The following is a 19,636-nucleotide window of genomic DNA, read 5'->3' as shown; positions in this document are numbered from 1 at the left end:
ACAATAGTACAATGAGATTGGGAAACTGTCCTACGTCGGCACTACATATAACACAACACGACACGATATGACACATCACAACAACACAACACAGTAATAAACTTAGTAATAAAAAAAGAAGAAGAATAAGCGTATGTGTATTGCACACTGTTATTATTGCTCATTATTGGTCTTTAATGTGGAATTCCAATAAAATTGATTCATGTTTGTGGCTGTAATGTGACAAAATGTGGGAAAGTTCAAGGGGGCCGAATACTTTTGCAAGTCACTGTATATGTAACAGTTAACCCAGCTGCAAATTACAGATAGTTAATATAATCAATAATATTGTATTGTAACACTTTGGCTTAAAGCAGATGGTAGCAATGAACTAAAACACTGAATTCATACAGAAACACAAAACAACTGTGAGAAATGTTGCTTGTCAGTGTTGCTTTTCTAACCGATCTCACCAAATGATGGATGTAACAGCTGCTTTGTGTGTAGTACTTACACAGTAAAATGCCAACCATTTTATTGTGTGTCCAGATTCTAAGTGTTCCAAATCTACTTTCACAAACATTCGACAATGGGCCCCAGAGGCATTCGCTACCTTCTGCTTAATAGCCCACAGTATGTTTTAGAGTTGTGAAAATTACAGTTGTTTCACTAATAACACAAAATGACAAATTGCCCCTAGAAAACAGTAAAAGGCACAGGCTTGTGTATTTGACTCGTAAGCTGCGTTTCACATGAACCAACCAATCAGGACTCGAGTAACTGTGCCATTGTTAGCAAGAGTAGGAACAAATCAGCTGGAATCTGATTGGATCATCAGAGGCAGAAGGCAGAAAAGATTTCAGATATTTAAAAACTGAAATAATTGAAATTGAAAATGTCTCATTGTTACACTGTCCAGTAGGGGACACAGTGTTTCTATGTAAAGCCACATTGAGATGAGTTTTTATTTTATGCTTCAGCTTTCACGTTAAACTTTATATCTGACTTTCATGACTCTCACCTTTCCCTCCGTGTAAGGCTGCTCAAAGCCAGTTTCTGAAAAATAACCCTGGACAGCACAGCAAGCAAACACAGGAAACTCAAGGAACCATGCAATCATGTCTATATTTCTCACAAGTTGTTGAGCCTAAATCCATATTTCTTCAGGATCAAAGAGCCTGAAAGCACAGAAGGGTTATCTGCATCCAACATTCAAGACACCAGCCCCGTGGTATCTTCTTATTTATATCTTAGCTGTGTGCAAAAAAACAACAAACAACAACAACAACGTTACTAGTTACTCTCTGCCTCATCATTTTTTTTGACACAACTATTTAAAAAAAATCAGTTTGGAGTTTTCTCACCCAGTGGAGAGGCACATAAGCTTCACTAAATTGTAAAGCAGCAGCAATATCAAGTAAAGTACCTTCTACCTTTTTCATATGCTGGCCACGTACAGTGTACTGTAAGCTCGGATTAGATAACACACCTGGGAATGGGCATCAGTATGATGCTCAAGATGCTCAAGAACCTAATGAGTCATGTTCTCCCACTACCAGCCCCGTCAAACACACTAATACACAGACACACACACACACTCCCTCTCTCCGACGGTTCTCTGATCTTTGGTCCTTGACATGTTGTCATATATACAGAATTTGTCTTGTGAGTAAACGTGTGCGTGAAAGTGATGAAGGAAACACAGAACGAGTTATATGAGAAAGTCTCCACACAATTTATTTTTTTTGTCCAAATGAATTCTGTCAGTAACCCTAACAAAGAAGCATGTCGGTCAGTTTTAAACTTTAAAGAGACAGGACTGCTCACATCTAAATCCTCCATGCACAGGTTGCATGCAAACATATTATATGCTCTGCTGGCCATAGTTTCTAATTCTGCTGACTTTTAGCTATAGAGATATAAAGTGAAACCACTACATTGTTCAACTGAGTTTGAATCCTCATTAAAAATATTACCTTAGCACAAGTAATAAAAAAAGGATCCAGCTCCAATTATGAAGATTTAACCTTCTTTTTTAGCTTCAGCAAACACTTTCCCCACCATCTAGCCTTGATTGCTGAACCCTCTCTAGCTTGATAGAGCGCCGTGCTAAAGAATGGAGAGCACTAAGGTGGAAGAGTTTTTTTAGATTTACAGGTCAAAAATCAGTAAAGGATAATCTGCATGAATAAGAAAAACACTGTTCTTACAATTTAATACAGTATATTATATGTATTTAAACATTAATTGAAATGGTGACTTTATTATAGTAAATTTTAATTAGTGTGAAACGCACATTTCATTGTGGATCGTTTTCACTGTGACTTAGTCTGCATCAGTTTAGCCTTCAGTCCTTCGGTGGAGAAGCTTCCCCTCACAGGCCTGCTTGCCTGTCTGTCAGCAGCCAACAGCGATACTAGACACACAGTTGTTGCCTGGGTTATCTGTGTGGGGGAAAAAAACAACTAATGAAAACAGAAAAGTCAGACAACCATCTCTAAAGTGATCATTGCCTTGTACTGACATACAATTGGAATGGAAAATCAGGACAGCTATACAATCAGGACAGTGATATATTAAAGTTTATATACTGAATGTTGGGTTTGTTCATTTCCATTTCTTTGAACACTAAATTCTACCCACAGATGCTATATTTAATATTTAAAACCCTCTGAAGGGGAAACCGAAAGAGACACGCGGCGATGTGGTGATGGAGAACACTGGCTCACAACTGATTGGGTGCTAAATATTTATTAGAGCTTTACCTTCACAGTCAGAGCCCAGACTGTCCACTAGCCATCAGTCATCAACCGTCAGCAACACGGAGACGAGCAAATTGCTTTATATGCGGACTAAACGCTGCACCGAGTGACTCCACACACAAAACGTGTCAAACCTCTGCCTTAAATGTAGTTTAACAACAAGCATACCATCTCACTCCTACATCAGGTTAGTTTGCAGAAATCTGAAGTGCCTATTGTTGACAACCTTTAAGGATTATGCTTGCAGCTAAAGACATCATTATGGCCTTAGTGTTTTCTGAGGTCTGAACTAGCGCCCCCCAAAAAAGAATGTTGCTTCTAGACTATTAATGAAAAATGGTTGCACTGAAAGTATCAAGTAGTCAAAGAGAAAAAGAGGGAAATATCTAAAAAATATCAATTTCGTGTTGGAGATTATTTTTTCTCCCTTCTAATAATCCTGTCACACTTCAGACTTTACTCTGTAACTACTGCAAAAAAAAAAAAGGTCTGATATGATAAAACTACTGGAAGTTGGCAGATCTGCTTTTCTTTGATTTTTGTCATAATTGCAAACAGGAAGTTGTATCTGGCAAAAACTATTCTGGTTTCTTCCCTCTTTATAGATGAGGATTTTACAAACTAAGAGTATTTAAACTCAAAGGGTTAAAAAGATATCTCCTTGCATAACAGTTCCTAAAAAAAGAGATGAATGGAAGAAAAAAAAATACATATATATACATTTATGCCTTTTCCAGTGAAACTTGAACTCTCATCGGTCTTTGATTTGTGTCTCTAGGTGCTATCGGTGGAGTGTGTGCGCTGGCTAATGTGCTGGGCCAGGAGCTATGTGAGTTGGAGCGTCTGTGTGTGTCCGGGTGTTGGGAGGAAGCCAGAGTCCTGCAGCAGCGCCTTATCGAGCCCAATGCCGCTGTGAGTACCATCTGCTGCTCATTGCACGCTTTTATCCACCGCAGACATGAACTCCCACAAATGGTGCCAGACTGGAGGTTTAGTCACATTTCTTAGAGGTAAAACTGTTCTGCCTGAAATACTCTTACTGATTGCACTCTGGGCCAAGAAGACAAACCTGATTTTTTTTTTTCTCTGCTGTATTTATAGATTATCTGATGTTAAACTCAAAACAAATGTTACTTCCTCTATGAACTAAGAACTGAACAAAGTCCAGTGCACTCAGGGAAAAAAGCCCGCTCATTCTCAGACACAAATGATTCTTTTGTTTTTGGGGTTTTTTTTATAAACAACAGACACTGACGGCATAAGCTGCTTAAAGTTAACCTTAGCCTTACCTTTGGTTCGTCTTACGCCTGTTAGCACACAGGGCAGCTTATGATCACCAACTAATACGGTCATTCAAACCAGCTGATGCCAACAATGTTCAGATCGTCAGTGAACATCCACCTCAAATGATCTTTTGGTTGGCCTTTCTTATGTCATGGTCATGGTGGTCTTTGCAAATTGTTCAGGAGATGCAGTGGCTTGCAAAAGTATTCGGCCCCCTCGAATTTTCCCACATTTTGTCACATTACAGACACTTCACCCGTTGCCTACTGGTGGTGGTCAGAGGGCCCGGTGGCGCCAGTGTTCGGCAGCCTCACCTCTCTCAGTGCGCCCCAGGGTGGCTGTGGCTACAATGTAGCTTGCGATCACCAGTGTGTGAATGTGTGTGTGTGTGTGAATGGGTGGATGACTGGATGTGTAAAGCGCTATACAAATACAGGCCATTTACCATTTTACCATTACAAACATGAATCAATTTTATTGGAATTCCAGGTGAAACACCAACACAAAGTGGTGCACACGTGAGAAGTGGAACGAACATCAAACATGATTCCAAACATTTTTTACAAATAAATAACTGCAAAGTGGGGTGTGCGTAATTATTCAGCCCCCTGAGTCAATACTTTGTAGAACCACCTTTTGCTGCAATTACAGCTGCCAGTCTTTTAGGGTTTGTCTCTACCAGCTTTGCACATCTAGAGACTGAAATCTTTGCCCATTCTTCTTTGCAAAACAGCTCCAGTTCAGTCAGATTAGATGAACAGTGTTTGTGAACAGCAGTTTTCAGATCTTGCCACAGATTCTCGATTGGATTTAGATCTGGACTTTGGGCCAGTCTAACACATGGATATGTTTTGTTTTAAACCATTCCATTGTTGCCCTGGCTTTATGTTCTGCTGTCGACAACGGGTCGTTGTCCTGCTGGAAGGTGAACCTCCGCCTCAGTCTCAAGTCTTTTGCAGACTCCAAGAGGTTTTCTTCCAAGATTGCCCTGTATTTGGCTCCATCCATCTTCCCATCAACTCTGACCAGCTTCCCTGTCCCTGCTGAAGAGAAGCACCCCCAGGTGTGTTCAGAGTGATGTGCAGTGTTAGTTTTCCACACAGAGCGTTTTGCATTTTGGCCAAAAAGTTCCATGTTGGTCTCATCTGACCAGAGCACCTTCTTCCACATGTTTGCTGTGTCCCCCACATGGCTTGTGGCAAACTGTAAATGGGACTTCTTATGGTTTTCTGTTAACAATGGCTTTCTTCTTGCCACTCTTCCATAAAGGCCAACTTTGTGCAGTGCACGACTAATAGTTGTCCTATGGACAGATTCCCCCACCTGAGCTGTAGATCTCTGCAGCTCGTCCAGAGTCACCATGGGCCTCTTGGCTGTATTTCTGATCAGCGCTCTCCTTGTTCGGTCTGTGAGTTTAGGTGGACGGCCTTGTCTTGGTAGGTTTACAGTTGTGCCATACTCCTTCCATTTCTGAATGATCGCTTGAACGGTGCTCCGTGGGATGTTCAAGGCTTAGGAAATCTTTTTGCAGCCTACGCCTGCTTTAAATTTCTCAACAACCTTATCCCTGACCTGTCTGGTGTGTTCTTTGGACTTCATGGTGTTGTTGCTCCCAGTATTCTCTTAGACAACCTCTGAGGCCGTCACAGAGCAGCTGTATTTGTACTGACATTAGATTACACACAGGTGCTCTCTGTTTAGTCATTAGCACTCATCAGGCAATGTCTATGGGCAACTGACTGCACTCAGACCAAAGGGGGCTGAATAATTACGCACACCCCACTTTGCAGTTATTTATTTGTAAAAAATGTTTGGAATCATGTAGGATTTTTGTTCCACTTCTCACGTGTGCACCACTTTATATTGGTCTTTTACGTGGAATTCCAATAAAATTGATTCATGTTTGTGACTGTAATGTGACAAAATGTGGGAAGATTCAAGGGGGGCGAATACTTTTGCAAGCCACCATAGGTGAAGGATGTGTCCTTCTAATTGAAATCACTAAGTAATGGTGTCAGTGTGGTAACTCAGTCCGAGTAAGAGATCTTAAAAATCCTTTGCAGGCTGTGTTGTTGCAGTTTGTTGAGGTTTTGGGAAATAATTTCCATTGCTCTCCATGCTTCTCATGCATACAGGACAGTGGGCACAGCTACTGAATTGAAAAGACATATTTTTGTAGCTGAGTTTAGAGAGGCAGATGCACAGATCAGTTCAAGTCATTATAGTATACTTACGGCTTTGTCCACTTAGCTGATGACAGTCTAGTCAACCATACTATCAGCAGTGAATAGATTCCAGAGTACTAGAACTTGTTCACCTCTTCTACCTGCCTTTGGTTGATATGAATGAGAATCTGTATATGCACTACCCAGTCTGTAGTCCTCTGATCTGGTTGAGGTCTACAACATGTTTAGCTTCTCTACAAAGCAATCCAACAGTTGACTCACCTCCTTATAACAAAATCAGTAGTGAAGAGGAATAGAAAAGGTGAGAAACACAACCCTGTGGTATTCCAGTTTCAATCTTGTGGAAATCTGTTGTGGCATTTTCCGTGCAGATGCAGCAGCAAGAGCAATGGTAAAGAGAGCCTTGTGCTCTTGTAATTCAAGGTTTTGTTTGATGATCATTCGCAGGGTAAAGATCTGTTTAGTGCATTAACTGCTTCTGCGAAAGCCAGCTTGTACCTCTTGTAATCGCTGTTATAACTGGACATGATGGAGTAAAAAACTGCTGAGGATTTTTCCAGGGACACAAATGGTACAGCTAACTTAACTAGCTGGCTAACCTTAGCTTGCTACTCTTCTTGCCAGAAAAATGATATCTGAACAGAAACACTGGCTGGCTTACATAAGCCATGAAAGTATCTCAGTCAGTAAAGTAGCAAATGATTTTGTGCAAAAATAAGTGATGTAATTGCCACAAAGCACAGGAATTATTAACCATTGTGTTCTGTAATAACCTGCTAGCCGTGACTCGAGGCAGGTACACTTAGCTTTAACTTGGCTTTGCGCCATGTATATTTATATACATATATATATCTTTGTAGCATCAGGTTAAATGTCAGTTTTGCACTGTATGTCACTCTGATTTGTTCTGAATTGAAGGCAGGTGCTGTTGAGCATGTCTCAGGCTCTGTAAGTGTGCATTAAGGTAAATGTGGTGGTAAATGTCACTGCTCTACAGTCTAAATCATAAAACTCCATCTTCACTACAGTATGAAGTGGCATGTGGTACAGGTGAATTTCAGCCGTCAAATATAAGTCACAAATAGGGAAAATGTCTAAGTTTAAAGCTTTGCAAAGCACAACATCATCCGTATGGGATATACAGTCAGGTCCATAAATATTGGGACATCGACACAATTCTAACATTTTTGGCTCCATACACCACCACAATGGATTCCAATTGAAATGAACGAGATGTGCTTTAACTGCAGACTGTCAGCTTTTATTTGAGGGTATTTACATCCAAATCAGGTGAACGGTGTAGGAGTTACAACAGTTTGCATATGCGCCTCCCACTTCTTAAGGGACCAAAAGTAATGGGACAGAATAAGAACCATAAATCAAACTTTCTTTTTTTAATACTTGGTTGCAAATCCTTTACAGTCAATCACAGCCTGAAGTCTGGAACACATAGACATCACCAGATGCTGGGTTTCATCCCTGGTGATACTCTGCCAGACCTCTACCGCAACTGTCTTCAGTTCCTGATGAGGTGATATGCTTAGGATCATGAGCAGTTCCTTTCCGTCTCCATACTCTTCTCTTCCCATCACTCTGGTACGTTGATCTTGGTCTCATCTGTCCATAGGATGTTGTTCCAGAACTGTGAAGACTTTTTAGATGTCGTTTGGCAAACTCTAATCTGGCCTTCCTGTTTTTGGGGCTCACCAGGTTTACATCTTGTGGTGAACCCTCTGTATTCACACTGGTGGAGTCTTCTCTTGATTGTTGACTTTGACACACATACACCAACCTCCTGGAGAGTGTTCTTGATCTGGCCAACTGTTGTGAAGGGTGTTTTCTTCACCAGGGAAAGGATTCTTCAGTCATCCACCACAGTTGTTTTCCGTGGTCTTCTGGGTCTTTTGGTGTTGCTGAGCTCACCAGTGCGTTCCTTCTTTTTGAAAATGTTCCAAACAGTTGTTTTGGCCACGCCTAATGTTTTTGCTATCTCTCTGATGGGTTTGTTTTGTTTTCTCAGCCTAATGATGGCTTGCTTCACTGATAGTGACAGCTCTAGGTAGCTCATCTTAGCAGTTGACAGCAACAGGTTCCAAATGCAAACAGCACACTTGAAATTAACACTGGACCTTTTTTCAGCTCATTGTAATTGGGGTAATGAGGGAATAACACACACCTGGCCATGGAACAGCTGAGAAGCCAATTGTCCCATTACTTTTGGTCCCTTAAGAAGTGGGAGGCGCATTTGCAAACTGTTGTAATTGTCACTGTCCACCGTACACCTGATTTGGATGTAAATACCCTCAAATAAAAGCTGACAGTCTACAGTTAAAGCAAATCTCATCCGTTTCATTTGGAATCCATTGTGGTGGTGTATGGAGCCAAAAATGTTAGAATTGTGTTGATGTCCCAATATTTAGGGACCTGACTGTATATGAAGACTGATTAAAGCTCTGTGTTGCTAGGTGACTAGGAAACTGGGAGTTCCCGCTCTGAAGCAGGCGATGGAGTGGTTTGGTTTCCACGGTGGCTCCTGTCGATCACCTCTTCAGCCGCTCACAGAGGCCGAGAGTCAGCAACTGAGGCGGGACTTCTCCTCCAATGGGTGGCTGTAAAGTGACCTAGGCGGAGCGAGAGTGCATGTGTGAGCGAGGTCACTATGTGTGGACCTATTAGCTGTTGGTGTAATTATATCATGAAGGGAAAACACAGCTGCCCATGAAAATAAATAAATAAATAAATAAATAAATAAATATTCAGTTCTGTCCACTGTTGATATTTATTGAGCCAAATCCAAAAACCTGCAAAAAAAACTCCCCCAAAACATTAAAATAAATGTGTAAATAAATTAATCCAACTTCAAAGTTCTATTTGGTTTTTGTTCTTCTTTTTCTTTGACCTGGACTGACAGAAATTTTCTTGGCCAATTCCAATTTTTCTCCAAGTGCTCTGCGACCAGTACTGCGACTGATTAACTGAAAACGAGTTGCTGCACACCCGCGTGTCCCTGACATATTTTAACTTTCCACGTAATAGCAGGTGCAGAATATATTGTATAACAAAACAATTTTTCAATTATTTCAACTATTTTGGGCCATTACTAATACTGAGGCTGCTAGCTTCTGGCTGATACTGAGCTTTGTTAGCTTCTGTAAAATGTTCAACTGGCTGAGGTTGATTTAAGTGTCTTCTTAGGTTTGTTGTAACAAACATTGTCGTGGTGGTCCCCCCGTGGTTTACTTTGCCAGACTTTGTGTACATATATATGTACACAAAGTTATATAGTCTTTAAATCTACACCATAAAACATGTAGCAGCTGACATTACAGGTAATGGATCAAGCCAGCAGAAGCCAATCAGACTCAGGAAGAAAAGTGCCTCTGGCAGTGCAAGCCACCACTTTAAGGTGTTTATACATTAAAACACTACAAGTGTGACAATGTACACAAACCAGAATAAGAAGCCAGTGACAGGCTGCTGATCTTTCCTGTTGTTTTTATCATGTGATCAGTTATTTATTTTCATATTTTGTTCCACTAAAGCAAGAGGACAAGTGGACGTAATAAGAGATTCCAAACTAGGGACACTTTTTATCAAGTGCTTCTTAACCTCAGCCTTACACAGGGAAAAATAATACCCTCATATTTTAGCCTGTAACTGTTATTTTTCTTCTTTCAAGGAGGTTTTGTGATTACTTTGATTTGTTTTTTGTCCATTTGTTAGAGTTGTTGCACAAAAAATATTTCCATGAAAATCCTGCCAGGGGTCGCTCGATGCAACTTATGGATCCCTTCAAATCTTTACGTATTAAATTGAAATAGGAAATATGTCAGCCATTGTCTTAATGTTCCCAAGATACCAATAACTAACCTGGATTGGTTCATAGCGAGGAGTGGCTTTTCAGCCTAGTGTAAAAAGTAGATTTGTGTATAATTGGCGTGTAATGCATTTGGCAGATCATGACCTGTTTGACTTAAGCTTTGAAATGTGGGACTTGGACCTGGAACTCTTTAGTCAAGACTCATGTGTAACTTAGGAAACAATTACTTTGTCTAATCGTTAGTGGATGTGTAAAAATACAGAATTTGTAGTCTCACAGCAGTAGACAGTAAATGGAAATCACCTGACAGTGGAGTAAATATGAGTTATTTAATCACAGTGTTGTCTGTTTTGTCATTAGAAATACGGTGGTCTCACAGGGCATGCATTTTATACTTTGGACATTTGCACCTACTGCAATGGCAGAAAGTCATTTGTATGCATCAGCCTCATTAGTTTAAGATGCCCTGTAACCTAAAGGTAATTGTCATGTAATTACAGCACAGCTTTGGCATGCTTTGACCTCAGGAGATGTCTTATTATTCAGAATACCTCTGTAGAGCTATTGTATGGAAACTAAAAGTACAGCCATGCCACTTGTAACCTCAGGCTGAATAACACTGAAGCCTCCCAAGGTCTTTGAAAAATAAAAAATTTGGAACAGAAAAACTATCACATCATTTTGCTCTTATTTAAATCAGTCATGTATGTTCAGTGTGTTTGTGTGTGTGTATAAAATATCTCACTGGGGAATGATGCCCATACTGTTTTTTCACTCATTTCCTGTGCTGATATTTATCTAATATTAGAAAAAACAAACAGGCGTTCTAGAGCAAATGTGCCCCGTGCCCTTCCTTGGCCAGACAGCACTGAATGATGTGTTCATGCATGTCTGAGATTAGGTCTGGCCACCAAAAAGCCAAAGAAAAGTTCCTCATCTCAAATATAGATTTGATAAATGTTTTCAGAAAGACCTGAGATCAGCTAGAGTTCAGTGGGAGGCAGAGCTGCAGGTCATGGTCACAGTTTGCTGCAGAATACCAGAGCGCTCTTTGATGTGAAAAAGTTAAAAACCATAATTACTGTAATTAAAGCCGTGTAGCAGGTAGCCATGGCAATGAGAGCCTTTGGCTTTTTCACATAGCACTTTTTTGCTTTTATCTTACCATGAGTCCAATTAGCACCTTTCTTAGCAGGAGATATTTTCAGAAATACTTACAGGACCATAAAAAAAGGAGGATATGTTGTGTTTTCTTCTGTTCCTGTGCGACAAGGACACAGTACAGATGGAAAGCTCTGAGTATAAACAGTTTTGATTAAATCACCTGCCACTCAGTTTTAAGGACATCTGTCTTACAAGCACAGGTTTAGTTTATAAGTAATGTTTAACCCTTGGTCTGAAAATTTTCACTGTTTGAGAAACTTTGAAGTTTTTTTTTGAAAATACACTGCTTCACTGTGACAGACCTTTGTTACTGTGATTATTTGGCTTTGTCAAATATTGGAAGCATTCAGAGCTATTGAAGACACCGTGTCCTTTATTTGGGAGAATGTCTCCGCATAATGACATGTGACATTTTTTTGTGTAATACGAGAATGTTCAGTGACTACGTGTGCCTTGTCTGTAAGACTGCAGAAAGTAATTTCCTTTAGAGTACATGGCCTTATAACAAATTCTTTCTTCGTGGCAGGAGTGAAAGATAAAAATCCAGATTTTGTGAATAAAAGTGTACTTTAGTGTCACCTTGGTTTTCAGGGGCCTGCTTTCTTTGCTGCAATACACACTTTTTTGTGTCAATTTTACATTCAATTATAAGACCTTTAGTCACTGTTAAACAAAGTATTCAAGGACTTGTGTAAAAAGTGAGTCTAAAAAGTCACTGTGACTTGAAGCTGTGAGGGATAGTTGGCCTCTGCCTAAACTTTTCCTCACCTGCTTGTTTGATCCGGAGGATGAAGGGGAAATATAATATAAGCCAGTGCAACTACATACTTTTGGAGGCAAAGCTTCTGCAATCTGATACCCAGACATGCATCCACCCTTGATATTGCTCTGCTATGTACCAAGATAAGTGCAGTTTTATATGAGGTCACATTTCCTTGAAAAACAAGTTTATAAGTTTATCTTCGGTACCGAAGACAAAAGAGGAGTTTGATATATAATACAAAGAACCCCAAGTTTCTCCCAATGACAAGCCAGCACCTTGCCATACATATGAGGGTGTATGAATTTTTGTGAGTCAGTGGGTGAATAACAAACACATTATAAAACTCTTTAAGAACTGCCAAAGTTTAAAGAAATGATTTCCTCTGTAAGTGCACATCATTTCCCCTTCACCAGAGACAGCGCTGCAATCAAAGCCCAGCATTATCACAGTAACAGGAAATAAGTTATCCTTTTAAAAGTGTCATGATGATAACGATAACTGATATTTTGAAATGAATAAAGATGAAGCAAAGCTACAGCATCAGCAGCGATAATATTATGCAACTGTTCTTTTTTGTGTGCTTCTTTTTGCAGCCATGGTTACCTCCAGGTGCTTGTATTTTGACTCTAATTACCCAAAACCAAGACACACACACAATTATGAATTTGACTGATACTGTCACTGCTTTTATTTTTCTCTCATTTTCTTTTTGCGAAGTAAAAATCAGATGTTATATCACGTGAATACTAATTAATTAGCACTCATATCCAGAAACTGTGCTTAAATGATTAATAACCATAATAGATGGTATTAGAGAAAATAACATGGGAATACCCTGTTAGTGCAAGTTTTACAAATGTGCTGTCAACATGTTGCGCTGTGCCAATTACTAAGTGTTTCCTTATTAGTTTATCGCAGCTTTTAAGCTGAACTCTGCTGCCCAGTGCTGCAGTCAAAGTTGACGAGAGCACAGCGAAGCCTGACCCGCGCTCCACAGAAACAACAGTGTGAGCTAAAAGAGGCAAAAAAAAGCAGAGCTACAGAGTTGATAATAATCTTTTGTTTTTGCTACTATGAGTGACCTCTTTTCATCCAGCTAATGGAACCAGCCTGAAACACAAAAATTACAGTAGTAATAATAATAATAATAATAATAATAATAATAATAATAATAATACAGTAGTTAGTGGGGCTTTTACATGGTAAGTTAACAGTGGCCTTCTATAAAATAAGGTCTATTCAAAACACAAGTCAACAGTTTTTTTGTGTGTTTTTTTAAGTTCATGAAAGCGATTTAAGGCTCTGATCCTGCAGAGTTTGAAAAACATTCAACTAATGAGTTCATATTAATAAACCTGCTCAAGGATTTCTGATAATATGAGGTTTCTTCTTTTTATTTCATCTGTGTTTAACCTCTTTCCAAGGGCGGTCTTGTTACTGAAGATTTTTGCCAAAGAACTAAATAACGGAAAATCTTCAATAGGATCCTTAAATACTTATTCCTGTATGTCTCTTGTTGCTGTGGTACCTTTCAGTCCTTTCAGACACCAGAGGAAAAGTGTCCTAATGTTTAATCAGCTGTGTTCTTAACTGTTGACCCCTGAGGTCTGAAGCCTCAGTATAATTTAAGCATTCACGCTAAGTGTCATCATAACATTTTGAAGTGTTGTCTTCACTTATTTCAAAAACCTTTTGGTAATTGGTTTCCTTTATCATTCTGTGAGGTGCAGTGGCTCTAAGTGACCACATGGAGGCGACACGCCCCACCGCTGCTTCTGCACTGTCAAGGGCATCCCTTTGATATGGTTCGGGTGATGTCTGTGCTCCCAGTGGGCAACAAGTAGGAGGGGGGACTGGCCTCTATCTCACTCCTGCTCCTGGGGTGAGCAAGTGGCGAGTCAGCAAAAGAGGCACAGCATCACCCGGAGGAGCGTGACGATGACACGGCGAGGTCATCGCAACGAAATCTCCCAACAAATACGCTCTCTCTCCCCCCGCTGCCTTCTCTGCACATCATCATCCCTCCACACCTGACGATCTGTCATCTGTCTCCCCCTCCTTTCCTCTCTCGACCCTGCCCTCACTTTTCTTTCTCTTCCCTCTCTCCTCTCTGCATCCCAGCCCCCCCAGGCAGTGTGGTGACCTCTCTGCGTAGTGTTGCATGTACAGCCCAATCCCTCTCTCCTTCTGTGCTCCTTTCCTTCTCCATTATCCCCCATCCTGGTCGTGCCACAGATTAAAACCAAACTTAAAAGGTTCCCCGATCCCTCCCATCCCCTTTTTTTTCCTTTCCCATCTTTCTCTCCTCCCCCATCCTCTCTTCTTCCTTCCCCTGTGATTAGCTACTGCCTGACTCACGCAGCTCTCCCTCCTTCTCCCTCTTCCCGAGAGCGTGGCACAGTTAAGATGGCTAAATATGAAATATCTTTTGCTCTTAATTTTGGCCTTCCACACCGTTTTGTGAGCTTCGTTGTGTAAGAGGAAAAACTCAGTTACAGCCTACCGCCATGGTTAATTACAGTGGTTTGCAAAAGTATTCAGCCCCCTTGAACTTTCCCACATTTTGTCACATTACAGCCACAAACATGAATCAATTTTATTGGAATTCCACGTTAAAGACCAACACAAAGTGGTGCACACGTGAGAAGTGGAACGAAATTCAAACATGATTCCAAACATTTTTTACAAATAAATAACTGCAAAGTGGGGTGTGCGTAATTATTCAGCCCCCTTTGGTCTGAGTGCAGTCAGTTGCCCATAGACATTGCCTGATGAGTGCCAATGACTAAATAGAGTGCACCTGTGTGTAATCTAATGTCAGTACAAATACAGCTGCTCTGTGACGGCCTCAGAGGTTGTCTAAGAGAATATTGGGAGCAACAACACCATGAAGTCCAGAGAACACACCAGAGAGGTCAGGGATAATATGGCTGGGTATCATCACTGATTTCTAGAATCGATTCGATTCCGATTCACAAGGTCCCGAATCGATTTGATCCATGATTTGATTCAATTCGATTCAATTCGATTCAATTCGATTTGAATCTGGGAAATTTTGCCTCAGACAGTCAGAAATATTATAATTCAGATAATTTACATATTTTTGTATCTATAAAAAGGAAGCTGACACTCGTAAGTCTTTATCAAAGGTGTGAGCATCACAGCAGATGCCTTTGTGTCAAAGTAGCTGAAGATAAAACACAGAAGGTGATCTTTCCTGGCCCGGGATTTTATAAAAATATTCTGCAGTACATCAAAAACAAAAGAAAACCATTAATCAACTTAAGAACATTACCTCTGAAGTTACAGCGGTTTTATTAGAGACACGGCTGCATTTTGCACAATTTTAAAAAGTTTAAATTTGTTCAGAAGCCTATTGAACGGCAGAAATTAGGTTTTCTTTTCGGAAGTAAGTAAAAGGAAAAAAAACAGCGGCCAACGGCGCTGTAAACAACGGTAGACTTGTGCATAACAAGCAAGCGAATAATGTAGAAAACAGATTTTTAGACGGGAAAACTGGTGTTGAAGTACAGAGAGAGAGAGAGAGAGAGAGAGCTGTGCATGACGTGTGATTTCATCGTGTTGGAAGCAAAACAGTAAAAGTCAGAGGGAATTCATGACGATGTTTATGTGAAGCGTAGTTTGGATCTTCTTTTGCTGCTGGTTCGGTCAATATTGTTTGGAGAGAGATCAAACTAACAGCTTTAGAATCAGCGCCAAAAGGGCGTGAACACAAAGCGCGGAGCCGCCGAAACATCAGAATCAGCGAGCTGTCGGCTTTCACCCCCGACCGTGTCCGTGCCGTCGGGTGAGAAAGGCAACATCTTACTGATTCTGATCCGTCGGCGGGTCCGCGCTTTGTTTTTACGTCTTTGTGCAGAATCCGTGTTCCTGCTCTCATTTACTGTTTTAGCTGTTTGGTGGTTGTTGAAATTTTGTGAGGTTTAACCTGAGATTCTGGCGTTTTGGGCAAAATACATTTATATTAAAAAATCGATTCAGGATTTTAATGAATCCATATCACGTTATACAAGCCAGAATCGATTTTAATCGATAAATCGATTATCAAAACCCACCCCTAAGGGAAAAGGTTATTGAGAAATTTAAAGCAGGTTTAGGCTACAAAAAGATTTCCCAAGCCTTGAACATCCCACGGAGCACTGTTCAAGCGATCATTCAGAAATGGTGAATGAAGCTGGTCAGAGTTGATGGGATGATGGATGGAGCCAAATACAGGGCAATCTTAGAAGAAAACCTCTTGGAGTCTGCAAAAGACTTGAGACTGGGGCGGAGGTTCACCTTCCAGCAGGACAACGACCCTGAACATAAAGCCAGGGCAACAATGGGATGGTTCAAAACAAAACATATCCATGTGTTAGAATGGCCCAGTCAAAGTCCAGATCTAAATCCAATCGAGAATCTGTGGCAAGATCTGAAAACTGCTGTTCACAAACACTGTCCATCTAATCTCACTGAGCTGGAGCTGTTTTGCAAAGAAGAATGGGCAAGAATTTCAGTCTCTAAATGTGCAAAGCTGGTAGTGACAAACCCTAAAAGACTGGCAGCTGTAATTGCAGCAAAAGGTGGTTATTTATTTATAAAATATGTTTGGAATCCTGTATGATTTTCGTTCCACTTCTCACGTGTGCACCACTTTGTGTTGGTGTTTCACATGGAATTCCAATAAAATTGATTCATGTTTGTGGCTGTAATGTGACAAAATGTGGGACAGTTCAAGGGAGCCGAATAGTTGTGCAAGCCACTGTATATCAGCGCACAATATGTAGGCAAAGCAGCTCAACATGTATTTGTCTGGTTAACAAGTAGCGTTTATGTAGTCACAGTTTTTCTGCCCCATGAAATTTCTGATCTTACTATTGTTCGTACTCTCTGGATAACCACAGAGCTTCATTCATGTACAGAGGCTTTTAAAAAACACCAGTGAGCTGGTTTCTTCACTGTAGTAGTTGATTTTCATTCATGCAGCATTCTGCAACTGTAATATTCTTGAAAGGGCCCAGTGCTGATTGATCCTGCCACTAAATCCCATCCCCAACAATTGCACTATTTGATCCTGTTTGAATCATTTTTGTCAGCTCATCGAGGAATATAAAGAACTTTTGTATTTTATCTTCATTTTGAAGAGTCTCACAGAGCAGGTAGCATTAAAAGAATAATGAATTTTTACTTTTGAAGAGAGCTTTTTGACAAATAAAGAACAGCTGTTTAAACCAGCAGAGACTCTGCAGGGTGGCATTACAGTGTGCCTCGCTTCTAACCAGAATAAAAATAAAAAGCTGGTCTGTCGTGAACTTTGCAGGAATTATCAATTAAATGTGTGAGACATTAATTGCTACATGCAATGTTCTATAATTTGTGTCTAAATTGGACAAAAGTAAACGTGGCTCTTCTTGTGTTAGTTAAGATTAAGAAGTGACTTTGTATTAATTGTAGTCTACCTTACTAATTATAAGGTGTCTGACATCAATGTGAGAGTTTTAGATCAAACCAAAGTTACAAATGGGGCCCCTAGAGCTCGTTTAAGGTTTTTTTATGCTCAGTATCTTTTAGAATTGGAACATGAAGCACACAGTCAGGAATTATCTAAAGACTAAGTTGAAGTATAAATCTCTGAACATTTTTATAATGAGGTCCCAGCTCACCACTCTTTGACTCCCTGTTTCTGAGCCACATCACTACTACACAAAAAAAGGACGAAAGGAAGGGCAGCATGAGGGGGAAGATGAGAGAAAGAGACAGAGAAGTGGGGGGGAATTTGTGAACCAGATGGATGGAGCTCAAAGATTACGAGCATGTGAAGGTCCAGACAAAAGGTACAGAGTGGAATAAATGGAAAGGTAATGGTTGACATGCCTGGTAATAAGTAGAAATAGTATTTAAAGTCACAAAGATTTAAAAACAAAAAAATAAGTTTGATTAGTCTGACAAAGATATACATAGCTAGTTTCACAGTGAGATTTCAGTCCTAATTGGGATTGGCAGCTGGAGGTTGGTACAATAAGGGAGCTTCAGAGAGTGACAAAGGTAGCGACAACCTGATTAATAACTAGTTAAACTGGGCGTTGTAGATCTAAAATTAAGCATAATTGAGCAGCTGCATGACCTATTTCTTTGCCTCAAATGGAGACCGTCCTCAGCAGAGGAACAAAAAAGCAGCACTGATTGCTCGAAAGCTTTGAACAGCCAGCATTTTTGTGGCAAGATTATGAATTAACCTCATTAAAAAGCAAAACTGGAACTTTTTTTTGATGTGCTATAAAAAAAATAAAATAAAAGTTAAAACTTCTGCTTACCTGTAAACTTAACTAATGAAGTTTTATTTTATGGACAATGTTGTATAGCTTTGATTCACACATACATTCATGCATACATTTTGGAACAAAATGTGATGAACACTGTTATCTGTACAGTGGGCTCTAGAAGCCTGATCTATGCTGCCTGCTCTCCAGCAGGCTTTGTAAACACGGTGGAAGTAACTGTTTGGCAAGTACAGGGGCAATATTCCTTCAGACCATAAACTCTATATAAAAGTAAGACTGTCCTTAGTTTCTGGGCTATCGTACTACCATTTGGTTTTGGGGGCTTTCTGGATTACCGGGCACGAGCTATCGGCTAACGCTTGCCTGGCTTGCTAGCTTCATTACCAACTAACATCCGTAATTCACTGCTATATAAAATGGGATGCTAACATTTCCAGTGAAGATCAGGCTTCAAAGAAAATGTACTCACTGGAACAGTCTCTTTAAGCCCCCCAGTCACAAAAGCATAGAGATGGTTTGCAACCATGTTGTAACCACCAGTCACTATGGCTACGTTCACACTGCAGGTCTTAATGCTCAATTCCGATTTTTTGATCAAATCCGATTTTTTTGTCTGCTCGTTCACACTACAAATAAAATGCGACAGCAAACACGCTCTAGTGTGAACGCTCAAAGCGGCCCGTATGCGCAAAAGAAGACGTCACACACAACACGCTCTGTTTAGACCCAGACCGAACAGTATTGTTTGACTGATGGTCCTTAATATGAAGACTTCGGACTTCACGTTTCCCAATTTTTGCTTTAAGTTATTTTGATATCTACATAATAATGTAGATAACCTAATAATGATCCTTATTGCTGTTTTAGAGGAGCGGTGCTTCAAAGGATAGTTACACTCAGCTCCCTCTTCACCACGACGGACCGGTGCAGCGTCTGCATTACTGCAGCTGCAGCCCCAATCCGTCTGTCGATCTCCGGCTCCCTTCTCCCATCACTCGCGAACAAGACCCCGAGATACTTGAACTCCTCCACTTGGGGCAGGAACTCATCCCCGACCCGGAGTGGGCACTCCACCCTTTTCCGGCTGAGAACCATGGCCTCAGATTTGGAGGTGCTGATCCTCATTCCCGCTGCTTCACACTCGGCTGCGAACCATTCCAGTGCAAGCTGGAGGCCCTCACCCGATGAAGCCAACAGAACCACATCATCCGCAAAAATCAGAGATGAGATTCTGAGGCCACCAAAGCGAAAGGCCTCCGCCACTTGGCTGCGCCTAGAAATCCTGTCCATAAAAATTATGAACAGAACCGGAGACAAAGGGCAGCCCTGGCGGAGCCCATCACCCACCGGGAACGAGTCCGACTTATTGCCGGCAATGCGAACCAAGCTCTTGCAAC

At 40.7% G+C, this 19,636-nt stretch overlaps 1 protein-coding gene across 3 annotated transcripts in view; it reads left to right on the top strand.

Moving 5' to 3' along the window:
* hoga1 (4-hydroxy-2-oxoglutarate aldolase 1) overlaps positions 1-19,636 on the top strand; it is a 62,288-nt gene that overhangs the window by 17,848 nt on the left and 24,804 nt on the right. The window contains exons 6-8 of one of the 3 annotated variants that reach the window (XR_005695181.1): positions 3,520-3,653; positions 7,634-7,742; positions 8,677-8,778. Coding sequence is in view for 2 of the 3 variants with exons in the window: in XM_040027161.1 (XP_039883095.1) it covers positions 3,520-3,653; positions 8,677-8,826 (284 nt within the window). In the remaining variant the exon portion in view is untranslated. Of the gene's footprint in view, positions 1-3,519; positions 3,654-7,633; positions 7,743-8,676; positions 10,703-19,636 lie in introns of those variants that run through there. The other 2 variants (XM_040027161.1, XM_040027162.1) reach the window with 2 other exon arrangements.

This window comes from Simochromis diagramma, unplaced genomic scaffold (genome assembly GCF_900408965.1).
Source record: "Simochromis diagramma unplaced genomic scaffold, fSimDia1.1 OVJJ01000362.1, whole genome shotgun sequence".
NCBI lineage: Eukaryota > Metazoa > Chordata > Actinopteri > Cichliformes > Cichlidae > Simochromis > Simochromis diagramma.
This window is presented reverse-complemented; position numbering and strand designations above follow the sequence as displayed.